The 26397-nt window shown below is 34.3% G+C and overlaps 1 protein-coding gene across 3 annotated transcripts in view; it reads left to right on the top strand.

The window, feature by feature from the left end:
* Positions 1 to 26397, top strand: part of LOC136040982 (locomotion-related protein Hikaru genki-like) — a 75324-nt gene that overhangs the window by 41384 nt on the left and 7543 nt on the right. For all 3 annotated transcript variants that reach the window (XM_065725459.1, XM_065725457.1, XM_065725458.1), the window contains exons 5-8: positions 6812 to 6985; positions 10261 to 10395; positions 14232 to 14375; positions 24950 to 25162. In XM_065725459.1, coding sequence (XP_065581531.1) covers positions 6812 to 6985; positions 10261 to 10395; positions 14232 to 14375; positions 24950 to 25162 — 666 coding nt within the window. The remainder of the gene's footprint in view (positions 1 to 6811; positions 6986 to 10260; positions 10396 to 14231; positions 14376 to 24949; positions 25163 to 26397) is intronic.

Raw genomic sequence — 26397 nt, 5'->3', positions numbered from 1 at the left:
TTCAATCTCTGTGGAGGAATTTATTTTGTACGCCCCCTAGACTCTGTATGCAGCCACGTCCTTCGCTTGGTGTTCTTTGCGATGCTTTTCAATGACATCTAGAGTTTTCTGTGATATCCAGGACTTTTTCATGGGCTACAGACGACCGATAGTACTTTCAGCCAAAAGCAATACTCCGTTTTTGAAAAGTTGTCAGGCTTCTTCAGATTCTGAAATTTGACCAAGACAATCAAAACAGTTTGAGATGGAGACAGCATAACCCTGGCGCATGTTGGAGTCTGCGAGATTGTTCAGGTCTAGTTTTGGGAGACGGCGATCACCTTTCTGGGTTTTCAAGCGTAGTCTGAGGCTAGAGACGACAAGCCTGTGGTCGGTATTTCCCAATTTTGCACTTCTGTTAGTTCGGCAGTTAGCTACATAGGAAAGCCAGCGTCGGGACACGATTATGTAGTCTAACATCTTTCTTGTTCGTCCGTCATTGCTATACCAGTTATATTAGTGAGCCTCTTTTCTTTGGAAGAGGGTGCTGCTGATCACAAGATCATGCATGTTGCACAGCTGAAGGAGTCTCAGCCCTTCGTCGTTCAAGCAGTCGGATGTTACAGGTCTTAGAACATTCTTCCAAGCGCCGTCTATATCTCTGACAGTGCCGTTGAAGTCGCCAAGAATAGTAAAAACATCATGAGGAGATACTTTTGCTAGGATGCTTGACAGTTGGACGTAAAAATGATGTTTCATCTCATCTGAGGCTTGCTTTGCTGGTGCGTAGTAGACAATGATGGTCCATTTTCCATGTTTTTGCTTTATTTGCGCTGTTATTATTCTGTGCCATATCTACTCGTAAGAAAGGAGGCACCTTCTGGTCCGAGAGTCTAACACAAGTGCGACTCCATTGGTTTTGGTTCTCTGATCACCCGACCAGAGCAAGTGATAGGCTTTACCAATGTCTTCAGAGTCGTTTCCTATAAGGTGAGCTTCAGTTACACTTGCTACAGCCACACCAAAACGCTTGAGTTTATGCACAAGCATTGACCTCACTCCAGGGAAGTTAAGGGTTAGAACGTTCCAGGTGGCTAGGTGAAGACCACCTTAGTCAAAAAGGTTCAAATGATGGTCAAACCTTGGTCCAGGGACATGCTGAGGTCTTAAAGGGTAAAAAGAAGATCGATCATCCGAGGCAAAAGCATCATTATTCGTTGAACTAAGGTTCGGGTGGAGGGTCGCAAGCTCAACCGACCCTAGGCCTGGGACCTGATTAGCTAGGGGACCCTAACAATTGAGTGCCTTGGGATAGGCTCCACCCACCTTGTGATGTCAAGGTTACGATCTGCATGGAGCGTTTAGTTAGGGGACTTCCCCATATCCAGTGGCACGTCGTCTGCAGACCAAGGTCTGCTTCATTCCGGACGAGCTCTACACTACTTCCTATCTATTCCTTGGAAAAAATTCAAATTTATGTGAGTGACTTTTTCTCAATAACGCACCTTATACTGGTGTCCTTTGTGCAAGTAGGGCACTAGGCAGTGTGATTTTGCAAGCCATATTAAGCACAAAACATTATTGAATTTTTTAAGGGACAGTAATTTTTAAAGATAAAACGAATACCTACGTTTTTTTGGTAGAAACTAAGCATAAAACATCTTTCATAATGAGTTTTAAACTTCTTTTTTTTTTAAATAGGCGTTTGAAGAGTTAGAGACACGAGATTGATCCGGGACAGATATTTAAAAGTGCCTACTTTAGGTTCTAACGAATATCTATTTCAAAAATCTTCACTTTAAAACTAATAATTTAATCTTGAGACAACCTATATCCAGGCCCATATTAACCAATAGGTCCAATAAGCCCAACCAAAGAGAGCACAATGCCAGGGGCGTAATAAATTATCACTGAGAGACTTTTTCCTTAATAAAAACTGAATTGATATGATATATCGTCAATGTGCCAGATGTACTCTGCTGCTGGGCTACCTACAGTGATTTTTAAAACAACAAAGGAATTCCGTGGTCACTTATAAACTGTCACATATCTCCTTAGAATGGCAGCTCAGAGTTCAGTACCACCTCTCTCTTTCGTTACTTTTGGCTTATCAGTTGCATTCTGTTCAGTGCTTCCACTATCACAGGATTTTCGGGGATTTACAAGAAAATTTTGCGAAACGGAGGGGTAAACCGCTTGGGCCTAGAAATGTCAAAGCTTAAAATCGAGCACTGCTCATATCATAGCCTAAAATATACAATAGTTTAACATAGACTACTTTTCTGACGACATGGAGCGACATTAAAACTTGAAAAGAACAGAATACCGTATAAGAATTATACCGTATAAGAAAGTAGTGGGCGGGGGCAATACTCCTTAAAGGACGCCTGAGGCTCTGAAGATTGTAGCCTAAGCCTCATTGCATGTGCCATAAACCTCATTAGCATATTACAGAGGATACATCATTACAAGAGATACAGACTTTGTATACTTCCGTGAGCATGAGCATTTATACGGATCATAAGTCATGAGTAAATTTGTTATTTGGGTTGAATGAAACTGCTCTTACGAAACGCGCTTGGGTAAAATAAACCGGACGCATTTTATTATACGAAGCGAATTTTAATGAACAAAAAAGCGACCGATCCACTATCCCTTTTTTCTTGTGACACGCGCTTGGGTAAAGTAAACCGGCAAACTTGGATTCCCCAATGACCCAATTTCTATGACACCTTTTTTAGAGGGAACTTATGGTCCCAAGTCCAGGTTTCAAGGGCCCCCAATACCCCTCGTTTCCCCAACTCCCCCAAAAAACTAAAATTAAAAATAGTAAGAAAAAAATGAAAAATGAAAAATATAAGTTTTTAATTAAAAAATTACCTTTAACATCGCCACGTGTAAAATTGAGTCGGCAATGAGAAAGCAAAACATAAGAAAAATTTCGCATAGGAATTCAGGCAAATTCTTTCAGTGTAAAATGTCCTCTGAAAAAATTCACCCCCTGGAAAATTATCCACGTGGGAAATCCCACCAGTAGATAAGCCTCCCACCTCTGGAAAAATGAATGCGTACTTCCCAACAACAAATATTATACGTAAACAATGAACAAACTTTCTAATTTAAAGACCTTTCCCCAGGGGCTGTGGTAGGGTCATGGAATATCTAAAGGTTTAGTTGATTGGACTTTGAACTATTCTGAAAAAAATGGATATCTTGAAATTTTGATCGGATTATTTTGAGGAAAAAGGGACGTGGGAGGGGGCCTAGTTGCCCTACAGTTTTTGCAGTCACTTAAAAAGATCACTATAAATTTTAATCCATTTCAAAAAGCCCTCTCATACTTTTCTAGGGCCACTTGATCAATACGATCTTCCCTGAGGGAAAAAACAAATCAGCACCCATCCGTGACCGTTCTTCCGGCAAAAAATACAAGATTCTACATTTTCCAGATAGGCGCTTGAAACGTCTACAGTAGGGTTTTCTGGTACGGTGAATCCGATGGTGTAGTTTTTAACGAGATTCTATGACTTTTAAGGGGTGCTTCCTCCTTTTTCCAAAAATCAGGAAATTTTTCTCAGGCTCGTAACCTTCGATGGGTAAGGTTAAAACTTAATGAAACCTATGTATCTGTAATCAGCATAATAATCTGATTTTTTTATACATCTATTGGTATCAAAATTTGTTTTTAGAGTTTCGGTTACTATTGAACTGGGTCGCTCCTTTCTTACAGTTCGTTACCACGAACTGTTATGATAATGCATTGGCTAGTTTTCTCATGCGGCAAAAGACGAGTAGGTTTTAACAATGTGACTATTTGTCCAAGGAATATTTGGAACACGGAATCTTTAGGCTATCGTTTCTTTGTTTTTTGTTTTTGAGCTTTCAACACACAGTTTAATATGTTTCTAAAACAAAATATGTTTTAAATATGTTTCAAAATGTCATATTTGGTTTTAGAATAGCATTAAACAACAACTTTGCCTTTTTTATTTGTCGTTGTTAGCTTTTACGAAAAAAATATAATTTGTTTTCGTTTTCCCTACAATTGTTGCTTGTCTTAGAAAATCTTAACGAAGACTAATGGATTTAGTTCTGATAGCTCAAGTTCAGAGGCTTATGACTCACAAACTATTCTTCAGTTCTTGTGTTATTCCAGTTTTAAAGTTAATCTTTAATGTATTTAAATTTGGAAAATTAGTATTTACTTTTGTCTTAGATTCTAGTAAAGGAAATGAAGGATATTTTCTTGCTGATGCTAGATACTAGGTCTGAAGATACTATGTCTGTGACGTAAATATTGAAGAGGCTTTATGCAGTCAATTGAATTCGTGTGCCGGTTTCAGCTTTCATCTTATGTCAAATAAAAAGTATAATTTTTTTATAGAAATATACAGGACATAACTGTCACATCTTGTTCTCGTTGAATAGTCAAATAAAAATAACATCTGATATTAAGCGAAAATTTTAAGCTAAAGAACTTTTTTTTTACCTCGAAAGCCATGGATTACTCAAAGCTTGTTAAATAGTATAAAAGAAAAAAAAATAGATTATATAAGGTAAAGATGCAGTATCCAAATGAAATTAATATTGAAAACTTTAAAAAATATAAAATCGGTTAAGTTTTGTTCTCAGAGAGGCAGAAGCGAAATATTATCAAAAGAAATTTCGTGAATGCGATTCACCGCGGGAAACATGGAAAATAATAAATGAAAGAATAAATTATGTCAAAACAAGAAATATTCCATCCCATATTACAACTAATGAAGGAGTTAAAATAACGGATGAGAGAGTAATGGCAGAAGCATTTGCTAACCATTTTAGGAAAATTGGACGTGATCTGGTGGATCAAATATCTGATGGGACACATAATCATAGAAAATATATTCCAAATAAATTAGATAAGACTATTTTTATGTACCCTATTCAGTTCTTGGAATTTCAAAAAGCTGTTACTAGTTTGAAAAACGGATTTTCGATAGGATGTGACGGTATGTTGACTTCTGTATTTAAAGAATTAGCTGAAGTACTTAATCAGCCACTTTTATTTATTTCTAATTCTTGCATAAAAAATGGTCTTTTTCCTTAAAGTTTGTCTTAAAGTAGCTAAGGTTTTACCTTTGTTTAAAAAAGGCGATAAGGATAATTCAAATGATTACAGGCCTATTGTTATTTTATCACCCGTTTCTAAAGTTTTTGAAAAAATAATAAAGTATAGATTTACTTCATTTCTGGTAAAGAATATTTTTTTTTCTCCCAATCAGTTTGGTTTCTTGTGTGGTAGGTCAACAGAGCAAGCAGTAGCTGCTTTACATAATTTCTGATCAGATGCTATGGATGATAGTTACTTGGCGGCAACTATATTTTTTGACATTAAAAAAGCTTTTGATACAATAGAACATACAATTCTTTATGATAAATTGGAAAATGTAGGAATTCGTGGAATAGCTCTTGAGTTAGTGAGATCTTATTTATTAGAAAGAAGTTTTACAGTCCAAGTTGGTTAGGAATCATCTCATATTTTTCCTTTAGAAAATATAGGGGTTCTACAAGGGTCTGTATTGGGGCCGTTACTTTTTTTTATATACATAAATGACCTTCCAAAATGCATGCCTTCGGACAATGAATTACCGATAATGTTTGCAGACGACACAGCAATGAGTTTGAAGGCTGGCAACGAAGAGGACCTATGAATAGCCCTCGGAACTGTTGCTTTTAATGTAAATTCTTGGTTTCATGCTAATCGACTAATACCTAACCAAGAGAAGTCGGAATTTGTGATTTTTGGGAGAAGTTCGAGAGCAGTGAAGCGTGTGTCATTTAAAACTATCAGTTGTGGAGCTTCCTCCATAAAAAGAGTGGATGTACTTAGATATTTAGGTAACCGTTTGGATGCTGACATTCCATTTACATTTACGAAGACTCCAAATTGTCCCAAACAAGGCAATAAGAATCCTGGACCTTTTTTTAACACACCCTAGGAAGACAAAAGAATTATCTGAAACTAGAACATCATTTTTATTTCTTGATATTCTTCAATTACAACAAATTTTTCACCTTAATATAGGCATATGATTTTTAGAAATCCAACGTAGTGATAATTTTTTCAATAAAATGAAACTCTTGGTTGAAAATAAACATAGCCATTTATCAAGAGCAAAGAATAAGTTTATTTTTCCTTTTATTAAAAATGAGAGATCAAGACTAAGTTTAAGATATTAACTTCCTGAGATTGCCAATAAATATAAACTACTTGATTTAATAAATGAATCACCATCACTTTATATATACAAAAAGAAATCGAAAGAGATGGTTCTTTCTGCCTATAGTAGTGGGGACTGAATGTAAAGTGATTTATTTATAAATTAGTTTATAAGTCCTATCCGTGTCTACGAGTCGATTTTTTTCCGCTTTTCTCTCTCTCTCTCTCTTTCTCTCTTTTTTATGTACTCCGTGTGAGCTATTAAGATGTAATTCCTTCTTCTTTTTTCTCTCTCTATTGTTAAAGGAGACAAGATGAGTTGCCTCCCTGTCTACTTTGTGTAAGATTTATGTATGTATATAGTTTCCTGTTTAATAAAGTCAAGTCAAGTCAAAGTCATCTGATTTGATTAATAGTCATTGTTTTATACAGAAAATAAATAATTGTCAACATTAAGAAGACTTATATTTTCGTCATATCCTGGCAAATTCTTACTCTTCCTTATAATACTGGTATTTCAAATCTCAGAACACAAGATTTTGGAAAGAATAAGAAATGAAAAGTAGGATTTGACTCACTAGATCCTTGGTTTTTTAGGTATGACTTTTCCCATTAATAGTCTGTCTCTTTCAGACGAAGGTTCACCTCAACTACAATTTTATGACGTTTCAAACAATTTATATGAAACACCAGAAGGACAACTCCTAGTCAGGCCAGGAGCAGTTGTCCACATTGACTGTATTTTTCCACGGAAGGTTGGTGTTCCTCAATGGACATACACTCAAAAAGACCGTCACTATCCGACAGGTGTGTACATGTCCAAAATGAAAATACAGTCCCTCTGAAAGCTGCAAAGGTACTTACGCACTGTAGCAACCACACTTTTGTTCTTGATATGTTTAAATCGGCTTTCTCTGTGTGCATTCGGAGTTTAGCTTGAGTGAGATAAACTACTATGCAGGTATATATTAATAAGTATTCAATATATAGAATTGGTTAGGTATTTAATATAATGCGTTCTGAGCGGCGTGCTTTCCATAATTTTCCACTATACTTTCCATAGTTTTGTTACTAAAGTATCCTATTTTCATCACATTTTGGTATATTTTATTAGGACGTTCCTGAATTGAGTGGGAAAAGGTCATGTGAAAATATTTTATAGAAATAGAAACCTCATGTGAGAAAGTGAAAAGTGAACAATTGTACAGAATGGGGTAGAAAGATGAGATCTGTTTTGGTATGTTTATACTTTTTAGATCGTTTAGCTAGCAAGAACATGAACACATAACTTGATGCCTTTTTATGTTCTAACTAAATATAATAATTGATTGCGACGCAAATTCTTTTTTGAACCATTTAGGAGCCAAATTACAGCCAAAAGTTTAAAGGTGAATTTCTTAAAAGGCGGTCTAATGGGGAAAAAATCGCCATTTGTAGCTAATTCAGGAATGACAATTGTTATTTCCATTATTCTTAATAGTAAAGTGCTGTTTTGAAAACAAATTTGCAGGAATTTAATAAGAAGACCCTGGTATCCCTTGAAAATAACATAAGAGCAAAACAAAAAGTAAATCATAGGAATAACTATTGTTGAGCACCCTTAACAGGAAACTTACAGCCCCGCCTTGAACAACAAAGAAAATTAAGTTTTATCATGTCTAGCACTGATATGTCATCTTTTTCTTTTTTTTTCTCCTTTTTCTCATTTGTTGTAAGTAGAACACTGAAACATCTTAGAGAGTTGTTTAAGGGCTCATCTAAATCTAGTTTTCAAATCTAACTAGTTTTAACGTTACCTCATATTTTGAAAAATATAGAGAAGGTAAGAAGTTACTCTTTGGGTCCCATTAAGGGCTTAAAAAAGAATTCGGCCCAGAAGTCATTATTATATCTGGAAAAATACAACCAATTATTATATTAGATCCAACATGTGTGGATATTGGCCATGATGCACTTCTTAATAGTGTAAGTTTCATAATAAAATATTTAGTTAATGATTCTTGTATAAAAAGATATAATGTGAAAATCATGTTTGTCTTCATTTGTATTTATCCTTGTTGGAAATGTAAGAATTGTGAATAATGCAATTTAATTGGGTACCATTACCTTCAATTACTTAGAACAGTTTTTTTTTCTCTTCGTCAGGAAATTTCTTTTAAGTTTTGGTAACGCTTCGATCGTTTATTTTTTTCTTTTTCTTCTTCTTCTTCTTCTTATTTTCTAAACGACTTGTCTAAGTAATACATATTGAAGTCACTGCTTCCTTCTGTCATTCAAAATGCTCCTTCCGTGGAAAAAATTAAATAAAAAATCAAGTTTCTTCAAATGAAAATAAGCAGCAACATTAAAACCTAAAACGAACAGAAATTATCACGTAAATGAGGGGGTTTCCCCCTCCTCAACACCTCACTCTTCATGCCAAAGTTCTTTGGTACTTTTAAAAAAGCTTCTTAGTTTTCAAATTAAACGACCCTTGTGTTTCAGGATTCGTCCTTAAGGAATTGGGGAAAATTAAAACGTTAATGAATGAAGGTGTTAGTTCAAATATTCAAATATTCATTTTGATCTTATTAGTTCTTTCCAAGACTGTTCAATCATAGTTTAAACATAGCTTCACTACAAATAAGAATGTGAGTACTTCACATTCTTCCCTAATTCCCTAACTATAAAAGTATAAAGCCTACTACGTTATGGGTGCTTTCACTGAAAACGAGTAATTTTACAAATATTTTCTTTTCCAGTTGTTGGAGCATTGAAAATGAAAATAAAATTACTGTGAAATAAAATCTTAAACTAATGATCTTTCAATAGTTAATAGGACTATATATCAAACATTCAAGTTTAATATGGCCTTTACTTTTCTCTAGAAATTTTTTTCGAAAAGTTTTTCTTTTTTAAATTAATTCAGTAAAAAACTGCTTAAAGGCAAAAACGATGGGTCGTTGGAAAAGAAAACATGTCCCCATCTATAAACTGTAGTAAGAAATATTGCCATCCATGACTTTAGTTAGGTAGATGGTAGCACTGGGGAAATCGTCGTTAAACCTGTTTCGTGATCTTAAACCACTGAGGAAGAAAAGAGTAGTGGTATACCACCCTCCTATTTCATTATGGCATTAACTACTCATGTTAGATGGTAGATCATGTTAAAAGGAACAAACCTTCATATTTTTGCAGATTCGGTGGTTCTATTGATTCTTCTAAAAACACCGAACTTTCACGTTGCTGCTGCTTTGATAGTTCTTCGAATCTTCTGTAAATAGTGAACCTTCATATTTCTCAAGGTTGAATGGAAAAGTTTTATCCCTAATTATCCTTTGGAGGAGTGAATAGAAACGTCTTTCACACAACACAACAGAAAAAAGTTTTTTAGCAAGACCTTCAAAACTTAAACATGGTATGTTCAAAGAAGGCAACTTTAGCTGAACTTGTGCATGAAAAACTAGCTCTATATAAGCCTGATCTCTTTGGCACAAGGGATCAAATTATGAATAAATACATATGGAGGAACACAGCTAATGGCGTGGTTGCTTCTTTCTTCAAAATATTTGATTATTAAAGCTAGACCGATTTCTAGCAACGATATGTTCTAAGCTTTAAACTTTTGGTTTTCTTTCTTAAGGTTTTTAACTGTTGTAATTTCTTGTCAAAATATCGAATCGTCGTTTGTAACAAATGAAAATTTTTGTTTTTTGGGCCTTCCTGCTGACATTATATGACTGGTTAAGTTCAAACCTGTAAGCTTAACCAAGTAGTGAGTGAATTCTGTCGAACCAAAACAAACTAATTCTAACATTTTCAGGTATTTTTCTAGTTTGGATTAAAATATTAAAATTATTGATCAGGACTTTCTAAGAAACATATTTTTTTTCCAAAATTATGGCTCTTACCGATATTTTTCAAACATATATATATATATATATATATATATATATATATATATATATATATATATATATATATATATATATATATATATATATATATATATATATATATATATATATATATATGTATATATATATATATTGTATTAGTGTTTATCTGTAATGTGTTCCATATTTTACCTCCAATAATTTCAGGATGGTCAATGGAAAGAAATGAACGAGATTTGAACTACAGAATTTCAGTGATTTATGCAAAATATGAAGATACTGGGATTTTTACTTGTGCCACGCCCCATGGACATGCCAACAGCATTTCTCTAGTTGTCAAAGGTTTGTTAAAGAGTCGAAGAATTTTTCAATGTTTTCTAAAGCTTATAATCAAATTAATAGCAAAATCACAGGAGATTCTTAATTGGATGTACATGAAAGGTGAAAGTTATTGTTCTTAAATTGACGAAATAACCAAGAAAATTATTAATACCTAAAGCAAAAGGTTAAAATGAAAGTTATGTGCTATCTTCCTTAATAATTGACATCGTTTGGCTTTGTAGTCCTAAAACAATATGTTGATATTTTTTCTTGGATTATTTTTACATCTATTTCTCATGTAATGTATAAATGGACTATAGAGTGCAATAGAATAATTTGATATTAGTATTTTGCAAAGTTAATAAAACCAACTGAAAATTATTGGCCTCTTTGAACCTTTTTTGCTCTCTCTCTGCCAAAATTTGGAAGATTAGGAATAAAGCTGTAAAAATACGTATGAGACTCGAAGGTTATTAAATTTTAAAGGGTAAGTTGATTATTAAAAAAAAAAAAGTCATATCTTCTTTGAAAAAAGCTCAATATAATTTGATTTAGAAAAGGAATAATCAAGTTTGGGTAGTATTTTAGACTTTAGAGTTTCATATTTTTTAATTAAACTAGAGAACGAGATTCAAAAACACTAATGCAAACAATTGAAACAAAACTATCACATAATAACCTCATGATGGGTTATACCCACACAAATATACCGCGACAGATTCTTAAAACTAATAAAACAGCCATTTCTCAATAAGTTCTCCACCTCAGACTCATCCCCCTCATCCACTCCAAAAATTTTCCTTCACAAAACCCTTAACCCTTTACACTACCCCAGAAAATATAATAAATTTTCCTCCCACTCTCCACTCAACGGGCAACTACAAGTACCACTCTTTATTCTAACCTTTCCCAAACATCTTCTTCCTAGTGGCATAAAATAACCTATAAAAGAAATTATCAACTTAATATCCTCCCTAGGCGTTGTTCTTTGTCATGGGAAAAATCTTGAACACATATATTAGTCACGTTGTACTGTACCACTAATGGGCAGATTATTTGAAAATAGTTACCTAGGTTTTTTTTTGCGTGACATCGATCAGCTTGTTTTTGTCTTTAATCCATGGTATGACGGGCATTTTTCGAAGGTTATTGAGAGCCATCATTTGGCCTATCAAATTTGGCAGCATTAAGTTTTTCCTGTGTCCTTTAAAATTTCTGAAAAATCACACCATACATGCTTTCTTTCGCTTCTATTGCATGTTCAAATGGCACATTTTGACTTTGGTTCTCCATCTCCTCACTACTTTTAAACCAGGCCAGTGATGAAGAAAAACTTGACCTTTATCTTGTGTTTTCAATTTGTCTAGGCGTTCCCTAGCCGGAGCACCAATTGGAGCACTTGGTACAAAATGCGAAACAGGGGTAGTTGCACCACGGGTATAACCAGAACCACTGGGTAAAAGCATATTCTTAGTATTCATAGCTAAATCATAACCTGATATATTATTAATATATTAATATCTATATTAATTGAACTATATATATATGTATATATATATATATATATATATATATATATATATATATATATATATATATATATATATATATATATATATATATATATATATATATATATATATATACATGTATATATATATATATTAATATATATATATATACATATATATATATATATATATATATATATATATATATATATATATATATATATATATATATATATATATATATGTATACATACTAGCTGTTGCTGTGGTGCTGCACGTCACAGCAAGGCGTGGCGTGCCAGCAAAACGTGGGGTGTCAGTATTTTTTGTCACGCCCCAGTAACGGGTTGTAACATCCCTGCCACGCGTTGCTGTAGCGCTATGCGCCCCAGCAACACGTATGCAAGTGGTATCACCAGTGCAAGTGGTATGTTAGTGATATCACTGTCATTTACAAATGCATATCGCAAAAGAATGTATTGTTCAGAGCGGAGCTTGGTCTGATTCAAACAGATGAATAGCTAACATTCTGATTCAATGTTTGTATACATATCAACGATGTATTGGTGAAACAATTGACGGCATTTAAAAATATAATTCTCCTCATCCTGACGAATCACTACTCTATAGGCATAATAGTTCATTGCGCTGCATTTATTATCTATTTCTTAGTGAGTGACTGGATTTATCAATTTAATATTAAAGTGATAGCCTACGCACATGATCACCAGCGGGCGTTTTGTCAGCGTAAATAATAATTTTATGTGTATCAGTAGGCATCAAATCGATTGCTGTTTTGAACAGACGCACTAAATTATTATTTTCGTGGAAAAGATGTTGCAACTGGGAACCGATGGTCCTTTCCACGTCGGGAGATATTCCGCAACGTGCATTCAATTCAGCATTGTTATCACTGATGACGTACAGATGCAAAAATCTGTAATGCTCACCTAAGAATGGTAGAAGGTACCGTGCTCTATGATAAATTTGCCCTTTTACTTTGAAAGTAGACATCAAATGACCTTGATCTTCGATTTGGGCACCAAACGAAGTCATTTGGACACATAAGTTATATCTTCTGACGTTTGATAAAAAAAAAAAAAAAAAAAAAAAAAAAAAAAAAAAAAAAAAAAAAAAAAAAAAAAAAAAAAAAAACGCTTCGATTCAGACGTACACCCAGTAAGCAAAGTCTTAAATAGCTCTGGTGGGTCAGCCAGTTGCGGAAGTTTAACTGTTCCCAAGGCGCAACACATTCTCATTATTTCGCCATTAAATTTCAAGGCCTTGCAATAGGGAAAAATTTCAGACATAGTCCCGATTTGAACATCTCGACTCAGAACATAGTAAGAAGTCACAGCAAAATCAGTTAGTCAGCTTAACTAGCGCGGGCCTCAACTCTCTGGAGGACTTTAGTCTAAATAAATTTAAAGGTGGTGGATCCTTAGCTGGAGATCCTGTGTCACTTTATTTAATTCTTGGATAATGTCTTTTTCTAATGAAGGACCTTTATTCACTGGTGCAAAATTATAAAGGATTAGATTTGCTCTTCAGGAATCCATTTCTAAATAGATTTTTTTTTAGTGCTTCCGTCAAATCCTTACGTATACTGTAAGTTTGTAACTTTATTTTCAATAATCGCGGATAGCGTATTAAATTCCATCTGGATTCCTTTCAAATTATCTGCAATCATATTTATAGTACCTAATTTTGCGAGCTTAGGGTTAATCTGTGCCAAAACTTCCTGATTATCTCCCATTTTTCCCTATAAAGTTTAAATAAATATGAAGAATAGATCAACTTATCTATAAGCGTCACTTCTGGATGATTCCTCATTCTCCACTATTATCCAATCAGTGTAGACATAATTGTTCCGATATCTACCCTTCTCAATACATAAAGTTACGAAAACGTTCACGAAGTTTTCAAGTTCAAATTGAATAAATGCCAGGTCATATTCAATATATTAGATTTTGTATATTTTGGAACCTCATTTCATGAAAGCTCGCTGACGACTGATATGTCAATAGTCGGATTATTGCTTCTTTTCTTATGTTTCAACTTTTCTCTTCATGTTCATCAGAATTTCTTTAATTTATTTTCAAACTTAATTTTAGCAAGAAGTTTATTTGACGTGTCGCAATGAGTTAAATTTAAATTTTTCTCATATTTAAATTGTAGGTTAGCTCATGTATATTTATGTTTTATTGACGCTATCATAAAACTGCTATTTTTTACTGATATGGTGCAAATTGTGTAAGGTTTTATATAGACCTTTAATTTATCTTTAGTTCTATCAAAGGGCGAAGACGCTAAAGACTTTGGTATTGACCATTCTTTTTTTTTTAGATGTTTCGTGCAGTATGGCAGTAGATGTAGTTCCTCCTTTATTTGTGAACCTAAGTGGAGTGCATGCTGGCCAAGAAGCTTTTTATTCATGTGCAGAGGGCTATCGCCTAATTGGAGAATATAAAGCCACTTGTCTCCAATCTGGTAAATTATTTTAACTTCTTGAAAAAGACCAAAAACTATGATATTACATCCGAAATGTTACATTTATTCATTTGGAATTAACGTATGTCCTTAAACAGAAGAATCCCTATTATGAAAGCAGCAAGACCAGTTGCAGTAGCAATGGGTTTCATTCCACTCCCTCCTTCTTCTGAAACTTTAGAAACTCCTATTTTTCTAAGTACCTTCTTTTGCTTTGAGAATCATAAGACTTGTGTATTTCTTGGGTAAAATCGATCGTCTGGGTGATCTCCTTCTCTATCCAAAGACAAAGTCACCGTTTCTAAGGAAGTTCCTAGGTATAATCTGTTTAACCATGTACCTAAGATGTTATTTCTCTTGATGGGTAGTTGAGTAGTACATATGTACTGTTGAGTAGTATGAAATTTATTTCTAAACGACACTAAATTTTTCACTTGTGAGGTGTCAACTATCTCAGGGTAGGGTTATTCCCCTCTAAGTAAGATTATTACGGAAGGATTTTTCCTGGTATTGCCGCAGTAGACACCAGTAACACATTTACTCAACAGAGACCAAATGCTGACATCTATTTTAAATTCAGGTTTTCCTGCTAAAATATTCTTTTGGCATTGTAAAAAGAAAACAATTTAGCCCAATAGCAAAAACAGGTAAATTTCCAATATTAAGAAGGAATTAATTGCGAGGCATATGAGAAAGCCTTGTTTCTTATAAAAACAAAATAATCTTTTCAAGCCTTTCGGATATTGCTACAGGATCTGTTATATTCTAGATCAGAATGTTATTTAGTAAATTGTTTTCCTGTTCTCCAAAACGTTTGTCTCCACATCACACAGGCAACTTATATTTATTGCGTTAAATAAATAAAGAATAATTTGCACTGGATTCGCAGGCAATACCTAATCTAACGTCTAAAAGACCTAAAAAAAACAAAAAAAAAGACCTAAAAAAAAGCCGTGTTCTAGGTTTTCGGTCTTTGATTTCATGCTTTGCAGAAATATTAGCGTTTTAAGTTGCCGATAGCTTAGGTTCATTTGGGAAACATGACTTGTCAGTTGACTAGATTGGGATTGGATTTTCTTGAAATTGACTACGTTAAAGAGTCGCATGAATCATTGCGTGTGGGGAATAAGTAAAGTGTTAGCAAAACAAAATTCATGTTTTCATCTCTGTTTTGCAGGTGTAATCTCCACTCTACATTTTCCTACTATCTTTAATTCACTGTTAATTATCCATACTTGCTGAAAATACATTTAGCAATAATATCTAACAAACCAATTTTAGACAAAACCTTAAAATATGGATCTGAAATAGGAATAATTTTAGTTAGTATCTATAGATGTTAGCGGTAGGATAAATAGTTTGGATATATATAATAAATACAATAGAAATATATAGTGACCCCAAATAGCCCCAATGAAGACACAACCACCCATAATGTGAGGGGCTGTCATTTCTCCATAGAAGGACAAATATGCATAAGAAGTACTAATTTTTTTCAGATTTTAACCTGTAATCCACATTTAGAATAAATCAAAACTTTAGGAGCCCAGTGAAATTTTTATGGAAACGCTGTTAATTAAGGATGAAGTGTCTCTAAAATTGTTTGAATTTAATTAAAACATTCGACAGTTCTGTTTCATTTTATGAATGTTTTGCAATAAGCTAATGCTATCGAAAACAGCTATTTTAGATAAATGGATTAGATTATAGTTCACAACGGGTTGTGTATGGTTTAGTTGTTACTTAAAATTTTCTGAACTAAAGTGAAGATAATTTCTTATTACCAATTTTGGTTTAAGATCATTTTATGAAGCTTCAATACTTTGTGTTTGTGTATTTCTTCTTTTTATCAACAAGGACTAACTTACACCTAGCTTCGGATGGCCTGAAATTATGTCAGAGAAGAAACTAAATGTCTTGCTTCTGTGAAATTAATCAAATATGGGGAAATGCTGTAAATATGTAGCAAATTATTAACAAAGGATAGCTCATTTGTGTCCCCACATCACTAAACATGCACGCAGAATGTAGGAGTGTTTAAGGGGGTTAGGGGGTATGATCAAATGTTGGATATTTCATTATATGTTTTAAGTCATCTCATAATTTAATGTGATTATTTATTTATTTATATTTATTTATTTCTAACCCGTCATACAATACAAAGTAAACAGAGACGGAGTATACAGACAAAACGAAAAAAAAAGGAATATGAGAAAGAAAAAAAAAAAGAAACATCACAACAATGGAATAATTTATAAAGAACATTCGATGAAGCACTGAACCGCTTTTGCATACATACAACTTTAAATATCACTGTACAGGAATACATACATACATACATACATATTTATTTCCCATCAAAAAAAAAAAAACTCACTACAAAAGAATACACAACACACAAGAAAAATAAAGAACAAATGGGTATCTAACTACAAAAAACAAAAAACCTATTGCCTCAAAATAATTGCCCAAGGATGAGTAACAATATTAGAGTTATATCTGGCGATCTGGGCTAATATTGCTTCATTAGGGTCGATGATCCCATACCGACTTGTCACAATACGGTTACTTGTCCATGGTGTAAGCCGTAAGAGGTACTTTGCATATTTATAATATGTAGACCGCAATTCTTTCTTATCTTCCTTTTGGAAAATCCTCCAAAAGGGACTTAGATACAGATAATGAGGTAGTGCCATTGCATTATATAGATGTGCCGAAATCCGCCGATCAAACTGACGCTTATAAACTGCAACACGGCTATACGCTAAAGAGATCCGCTTCTGCAGATGACTCTGCAAAAGATGACGTGTTTCAAGCATAGACCGACCAATAGGGATCCCCAAATAAACTATGTGTTCGGCAAGCCGAACAGTAGCACCACCCAGCCTAACATCAACAGCAGACCCTTGCTTAGCATTAAATAACAACACATCAGATTTCTTTTCGTTAAACTGAAGGCCTATTTTTCCATATTCTACTTGAAGCTGGATAAAATTCTCCTCTAAACCGCGAAGGAGGTGGCTCAAACTAAGTACATCGTCTGCATAGCTTATTAACGATAGATCAATTCCTCTCAGAATGTATGTCAGATTTGACTTAGATTGTGGTTTAACGATGCTGTTATTAAATGCGGTAGGTGATGTCAATGCACCCTGCCTTACACCTTTTTCAACGAGGAGTACCGAGTTATTTGTCAGGTTTGGTGTTATTGGTAGCTTAAGTCTAGCTTTTAAATTTTTATACATATCATATAAAGGGTTTAACATACTTGGATCAACACCTACTAGGCCCATATCTAAAATAATCTGCTCATGAATTAGTGAATCAAAGGCCCTTCTGACATCATGTGCAGCGAGAGCTATGCTCTCACCGCTTTTCTCAGCATCTATCAAAGCCGAAACAAGAGCAGAAAGAGCGTGACCACAACCAAGACTAGGCTGAAAACCAAATTGATACTCTGGGACTGTGCATTTTGACCGCAGTTCATCGACAATAAGTGCCTCAAATAACTTACAAAAAACTGTAGCCACAGTTATAGGTCGGAAAGACGAGCACTGGCTAAGTGGCTTTCCCTTTTTAGGCACAGGTGTTAATATTCCTATTGAAAAAGAATCAGGCACTATACCCAGGTTAAAAATTATTTGAAAAAGCAGGGCGAGGTACTCAATGAACAACTCGCTGCAAAACAGCAGGTAATTTGTGGTGGTTTTCACATGATTGATCTTCTTGATATTTTGACAAATTGGACAACATTCTTCCAAGCCTTCAAAATTATCCACTTACGGTAAGGACTTTTGAACTTGACTGCTTATCAAGGACTGTTTTGGTATTGCAAAAACCAATAATATGTTTATTTATGCGTGGATGATTTTTATGTTGGATGGAATGTGTGTCGGCTAATTTAAAGTGGATGAGCGGCTAATCATGAGCCTGAGTAGTGTCAATCTATGTTGTGCGTGTTTTAACTATGTTCCTAAGATGTAATTTCTTTTGATGAATAGTTATATAGTAGGACAGAAAACAAGGATGAAAATACAAAATACTTTCAGCTGCCGTAGAATACATTTTATCAAAATTACATTTTATCTCTGTAACATTGGTTACAGAGAATAGAAGAACAATTTATTAAATAACATTCTGATCTAGAATATAATAGATCCTATAGCCATATCTGAAAGGCTGGAAAATATTATTTTGTTTTTATTAGCAACAAGGCTTTTTTATATGCCTCTCAATTAATTCCTTCTTAATATTGAAATTAGCTTGTGCTATTATGATATTAAATAGCCTATGCTATTGGGCTAATTTGTTTTCCTTTTACGACGTCAAAAGCATATTTTAACAGGAAAACCTGAGTTTAAAATAGATAACAGCATTTGGTCCTTGCTTAGGAAATACGCTACTGGTATCTGCTGCAGCAATACCAGGAAAATTCCTTCTGTAATAATCTTGCTTAGAGGCGAATAATCCTGCTCTAAGTTAATTGACACTTCCCAAATGAACGTCAAGCTTTAGTTTCGTTTAGAAATAAATTTTATACTGCAGAATATTCTATATTTTCAAAATACTTCAGCTGCCGTAAATATACATTTTACAAAAATTACAAAAAAAAATGTGGTGACTCTAAAGAAGCATTGGGTAAGTTCAGGTTCAATCAGAGTAAAAAAAAGCTAGTAGTTAGGTCCAAAATTTTACTTAATTCTGAAACTTAAACGTTAATATTGAATAATTGAGAAGCATGTTATTTATGCATCTCTCTCCAATGTTTAATGTAACCAATCGCCCCAGTTCTAGTAAAATTTTCAAGCTTAGATACTGCTCGTAAAGTGTTTGCAGCAAAAAGTAAGTTGGCAAAGTCAGGTGTATTTGTTTTAGAAAACCTAACTAAAAAGCGTCGGGATCTATTAAACGCGGCTCGTAGCACCTTTGGCCCATGAAGCCAAAGTTCCTGGTGAAACTCGTATACGCAAAATAAATTATTTGCATGAATGTATTAGTATGTGACTGGTTAATATTTTCTTGATGCGTATCCTTTCCTAAGTCATTCTTTTTTACAGTTTCTTTTTATTTCGTTTCATTTTTTTTTCATGCTCATGGTTCATCCCGATAGTACCTTCTGTGCTATTAATTATTTATGTGTTTATAATCCTTCGACAGGTTTTTCTTTCGTAATAGATTTAGGTAAAGATTTCTTTTTTGTTCCTCTGGTGATTTAAATGGACTCCAAGTAAAACCTGCTTTTGTCAACATTTTAAGTCGTGAAAGACGCCTTTGCGAGCTTGAAAATAATCCTTTTGATCTAATTAGTATTGTGAATAATTCTGTGGGTCAGGTTAATCAAAACCTGACTAATATAAACCCTGTTTGTAATAGTAAATATGTTCCGGAATTGGGGGGGAGTGGAGGTCACCAAAGGAAATTATTCTCTGACTGCACTTCTGCGCTTAACATTCAGGGTCTTTCCTCGTCAATAGATAATTTAAGACAAATAGTTTCGGATGGACAGCCTGATGTTGTTGGTTTGTGCGAGACATTTTTGGATTCTGGCAATGAAATGCTATTGGATATCCATGGTTACAAAATGGAACATATAAACCGCTGCAAGATGGCTAAAGCAAGTCTTGCCATGTATATATCTAGTAATTTGCATTATTGCTTACGGGATGACTTATCAAGGAATTTTGAAGGTATTTTTGAGTCACAATTTATAGAAATTAGAGTTAATGGTATTGATCTAATCATAGGCAATATTAATCGTTCTCCTAGTGGCGCGGTTTCGTTGTTTCTTCGGAATCTTGAGGAAATACTTGACATAATATTGAAACGTCCGTGTCAGTTAATCATAATGGGCGACTTTAATATAAATTTGATGGATTCAAATTCTTCGGCTTCAGTTGATTTTCTTCCAACCATGCTTGCCGCAGGAACTCTACCAACTACATCCGTCCCCACACGAGTAACTAATGTTACAGCTTCTTTGATTGACAATATCTTCTCTACGCTTTGCTTGAAGAAAAACTCAATTTTAGTTACTGATATCTCCGATCATTTTCCCATATATTCTCGGTTCAGTTTTAATCGGGGAAGGAATAACCGGACTCAAGTGTTTGATTCCTATTCTATTAGGTTTGGTGAGAATGAGTTATCTCTTCTTGGTTCTAAATTAGCAAAAAATTCGTGGAGCTTATTTGATAATGACAAGGATTTTTCTTGTTTATTTGAGTCGTTTTATGGAACCATAAAAGAGGCTATTCTTAGCATTTGTAAAGTACCACCTTCTAATCGCAGGTCTAAAAGGATTATTCCTCTAAACCCATGGATGACATCCGGACTTTTCAAAAGCTGGAGAAGGAAAAGTAATCTCTGGAGGTATTATAAATGCGCTACACTTTCAACGAGTGCTATTCGTCTTTGTCAATTCAAGATTTACCGGAATATATATAATTTCTTGTGTAGGAAAGCCAAATCTCTCTATTATCTAAATAATTTTGCTGCGTGTAATAAGGATATTCGTAAAACTTGGAAGGTAATAAATTCTGTGCTTAAACCTGGTTCTCAATATAGCTCTTTACCTATGAGTCTGGTCATTGGTGATGAGACTGTAGAGGGTGAGCTTAATGTCCAAGAAGCATTTACTTCATTTTTCGCTAGTATTGGTAATAATATCGGTTCCACAGCTACTTTATCTCGGTCTAAGTCGGACTTTAGATCTTACCTCGGGCCGTCTTGTGTTAAGTCTACGTTTCTAGAGCCAGTAACAAAAATTGAAATTACTAAAATTGTTAATGGCTTGAAAGAATCATCTTCATCTGGGCCAGATTCTATTCCTACTAAGGTAGTTAAATCTATTCTTCCTTCAATAGTTGTGCCTCTTACAAAACTTGTTAATCTTTCATTTAAATATGGGTTTTTTCCAGATCCTCTCAAGCGTGCTCGGATTATTGTTTTGTATAAAGGTGGACCAAGAAATGATCCAGCAAATTATCGACCAATTTCAATTTTATCAGTATTTAGTAAAATCTTCGAATAGGCTATGCTTTCTCGTCTGCTTAAATTTCTAAAATCTAAAGAGTTTCTTCATGATTTTCAATTTGGTTTCCGAATGAAGCACTCCACTGAGCATGCCTGTATGACCCTTTTGAATTTTATACATTCTGAATTGGATTCGGGATTAATTCCGGCTGCTATATTCCTGGATATTCGCAAGGCATTCGATTCCTTAACCCATGAAATTCTTCTATCGAAGATGTCTCATTTTGGCATTAGGGGTAATGTATTTTCTTGGTTTCAATCTTATTTGAATGATAGGTTAATTTCTGTCAATCCACAATTTAATTCCTGTCAATCACAAGTGAATTTTGGCGTCCCTCAGGGATCAGTTTTAGGGCCAGTGCTATTTTTGATTTATATAAATGATCTTTTTTACGCAGTAAAAAAGCAGAAACCTATTCATTGCTGTAGCCTCTGTCATCCTAAACCTTCCCTTGCCCATAGTGCCAGCTATAGTTCGCCATCTTCTGATGTCCTTGTTTGTTTTGCTGATGTAGCACACTCGGCACTTCGGGGAACTGTGAATCCGAGCTTCGATTAAACTTGGAATACTTGTTTGAGAGAGTAATTTCATGGCTTGATGCTAATTTTCTTACCCTAAATTATTCAAAAACCAATTTTTTGATATTTTCGCATGTTTCTCAGATTTATCCCAAGTTATCAGAAATTCATCAGCCAAATGGGATAATTCACAGATCTAAAGATCGATATGTTCGTTTTTTGGGCATTCTTGTTGATGAAAACTTGTCTTTCAAGCGTCACATTGATTTGATTAAAATGAAGATATGCAGGAGTCTCGGTATTTTAAGGAAACTCAAACATATTTTCCCTGGATCAATTTTGGAAATCCTTTTTCACTCCTTGATCCGATCTTACGTTTCCTACTGCCCAATAGTATGGATGTCAACCTTTCCTTCACTGTTAAAACCACTTTCTAAGGTTTATAATAAAGCTAGAAACCTCATTAAGGAAACTAACCGTTCAAGAGTTATCCCATTACTTGATCTCGAGTCACTGTATATTCTTTCGTGTGCATGTTTTACTTTTTCTCAGCTTCATGGTGACCTCCCCCGTCCCCTAACTGTTCAGCCATCTTTCACCTCTGATCAGAATAATTATAATCTTCGCAATACCGAAAATCATATTCAAGTTCCTTTTACTCCTTGTGTAAGGTCAGAGTTTAATCCCTTAATTGCGAGTTATATTGTATGGAATAAGTTGCCCGAATCAGCTCGAAGGTGCCACTCATTCGGTTTGTTCAAAAAAATTATTAAAAATTCATTGGCTTCTTAGAAATTATTTTATCTCTTTTTATATGTGTATATGCGTGTATGTATGCATATATATTTCCTTATTATTTCATTGGAGTGTATTTTATCTACAGATCTACATAATTAATTTAGTCTGTTCAATCTATTAGTCTATTTAGTTTTGTTTTCTATAGTTTTTCCTTTTATTTATACTTTCCTCTCTTCTCCTTTTTGCTCTTCTCTCTGTGAGTAAGTGATTATTTTTTTCTTCTCTGAGTAAGTGGCTCGTTCACTTTCCCCTTTTTTACAGGCCAAAGAGCCTTTGGGGAAATAGTAAAATGTAATATTGTGTGTGTGTTTCGTGATGAATATATCTTATCTTACCATTTGTGTAAACTGGGCTCAATTAAGAATATATCATATTCACCTGATTTTGCTTTAACTGTTGGAAACACTGTGAAACACAAAAGAGGGTAACTACAAACGTAAATACATGATATGAAAGCAGTCCGTACACATTGTTCTTCTCATTTCATGTTGTTATCAGTTATTTTTAATGGTTTTTCCCCTATTTAAAATTTGTTTAACTGACAAAGTACCAATTAACAATCACTTGTAACCAAGTTAAAGTGTTTGTCTTTAATTTTACCTTCCCCCCAAACAATTGCGGGACTGAAAATCCGTGTTCAACCTCAGCAGCAAACGCTTCTTTTCCCCTACCCATGACCGTTGAGATTAAATTAATTAAATTATAAATAAATTAAGGTTCATGAGGTTGAGTAAGATGGACTAGAAAGGCAATAAGTCTATCACATGCATGATTGTTGATACCAAAATGAGACTCATTTTAAGGCATTGGATTAAGACTATGTTATTGAGCATCGATCCTACCTCATTGGCAGTTCAATCCCAATTGGCTCAAATTACTTTTACTTGTTAAGGATTTTAGAGACAAAGCAATGCATTAATTCAGCCTTGTAAATTCAAAAGGTGGGTTTTCCCTAAAAAGAAAATTAAATTTAAATTAAATAGTTACTACTCTTTATGTTAAAATTTGGACTTCGAGTGCTAAACAACTTAATTCTAGAAACCAGTATAAATAGATTTATATGGGAATGTGTTTTTCCACTTTCTTCATAATTGAGAAATCAAATGAAGGTAAAATTTTCAAGAACATTTATTCCACTAGATGACCAGCTATGTGTCTTCGTTCCTCAATTTTCCGTTAACTATTCCAACAAGCTGATTGATTGACCCAATAAGCTACGGTACCTGCTCATTTTCTATACTGCAACAAACTATGTACTATAACAAAAACGATAAGCCTTCGGCCTGGCATATGCAAAAATTTGCATTGGTAATTTGCGGGAATCTAGAATAAGACTCTTTGCAACGTCTATAGAAATTCCTTTTAATGAAACCTTTTCTTATTTATGCCTGTATTCAAGTTAATTAAGTTTATCAACGAAGTAACAGAATATAGCAGTTTAGGTTTGTATTTCCTCTGGAATCTGTCACTGCTATGATAGTTATTCATTTTTTATCTCAAAAATTCACTCTACAACTTATTCAAATAAATTTACCCTCAAAATAGATAATAAAACTCATATTTGTAAAATCAAAAACAATTTTATAGCTGAAAATCACAAGGTGCTGTGTTACGAAAGATATACATTAGTTATACATACTGAAAGATTTTTCTTTCCTAGGCCTGAGTCCATTTTAACCATTTTAATAACTCAAATTTAAAATAGGCCCTATTACATACACTTATCATTTATCATAACCCAGGAGTCATTTAAAGGTTGGTAGCTTCAATAACAATGCTATCCTAGCCACTCTTCAAGTCCATATGTTAGAGTCCATGTTAAGTTCATTTTATATTATTTATTTTACGTGTAATAACCAGGACATGTTTGTAAATTTGCGTTGACTGTAACTAAGATAAAAATTTAAAGAGTTATAAATATTCTCTAGGGAGAAAACCTAAGTAAATATTTGAATCGTGGCGAATCAGGCCCTAAGTTCTTTCCATCCTCGCATCATGAATTTTGTACCCCAAAAGAAAAACTTACAGAGCACTGTATATTAGATATCCTTATCGCAGCCGCATGGATAATATTATACGAGATCCTGGAGTACACTGACAAACTTTTGGAAACTACTGCTTTAAGGTATTGTAAAGTTCAGGATAATTAAGTATAAGGCTGTGTGTACCTAAAAAAACAAAAACAAAAAACACTTATGTGACCAAAGGTTATGATATTTTTGTAGGTAACTGGTCTTCACCTTTACCAACGTGTGAAGTTATCCTCTGCAATATACCTGAATCTCATGATCCACGGGTTGACATTCGAGTCACCGGTCTGACGTTAAACAGCGAAGCAAAATTTGCATGTCCACATGGCTATAAACTTTACCCAAACACTACATTTGCTTTGTGTACTGAAAGTGGACTTTGGACTGTTTTTCCTCCAATTTGTAAAGGTAATAACTTTATTTTTGCAGATAATCCCAAGGAATAATGTTTTCTGGACCTAGGGAAGCGGTCTGTGTTTATCAGGAAAAGGCTTTCGGTCCTCTTCAGGCCTAATTAATTTTTTTAAAACTTCTTCGGGCCACAAGGTCTGTTAACCAAAAACAGGGGACGAAGGCAGGTTTGAGACTGCTTGGAAAATAATTTAGCCCTTTTGAGTCCCCATTTTTGGGCAAACCTATATTGTTCCCCCTAGGGTCCCCTTATATCCTATAAGTTCAGCTTCAGAAAAAAAAAGCCCGCTATTGTCCCCAGTTTTGGGGGACTCGTCTCCCCATCACGAGCCTCTGTTTAATTATGGTTCCCTTGGCTCCGAACTTACGGACGTATATTTCAAACAATTTGTAAAATAAAATGTCATGAATTCTTTTTTGGACCCCTTTCTTGGGCCAATCTATGTTGTTTTATTTTTTTTTTTTTTCAATATTGCTCATTTTGCAAAGACTAACACATATATAAGTTGGAAATTAAACATTTACTCATGACACGACTCAAACAACGACTCATGTTTTTGGGGCTTCAGCCTCATTTTTGTACATTAAGCAAGGATTTACGGATGTATGTCTCCAGCCATTTGAGACAAAATTCTTTCGTTAGCAACTTTTTCACACCAGCAGCTAAACATTCACTTATACTTGATGAGATTGGGTGATTAAGTTTCATATACTTCAGCGAAGTATGAACATAAATGAAGATTCCACGCTAAAAATTACTGTTTACCATGAGATTATAATCCCGCGCTAGCTGGAAATACACATTTGGTTGTTGACAGTTCTTGGGTAGTGATTCTGTAATACCAATGACGTGGGGTTTGAGAGCTGGTATTATGGCTTGAAATTCATAAACTTTTGAGGATAGACAGTCTGCGTTTGTATTCACTTTCAAAAGTTTCGGCCCCGCTTTGCCGTTTCGAATTTTCCAACCTGATTCGCCTGCTGCTTTCTTTCTTTATGTTTTTGCTTCCAAACATTGTATTTTTTCTTATGTGCAAGATCCGTGTTTGTGCGATCATCACAAAATCTAAAGCGTGTAAACGTATCCTTTATGTTCGACAGATTATTTGACAGGAAGAAAGTAGCAGCGTCCCGTAAAACGGGGCTGCGAAACATTTGTTTAATGGGGTGACGCTTTTCAGGTTTCACTTCACCAAAGCAAACAGAGAACGAACACTTAATCGGATAATTCT

This window comes from Artemia franciscana, chromosome 21 (assembly GCF_032884065.1).
Source record: "Artemia franciscana chromosome 21, ASM3288406v1, whole genome shotgun sequence".
Taxonomy (NCBI): domain Eukaryota; kingdom Metazoa; phylum Arthropoda; class Branchiopoda; order Anostraca; family Artemiidae; genus Artemia; species Artemia franciscana.
This window is presented reverse-complemented; position numbering and strand designations above follow the sequence as displayed.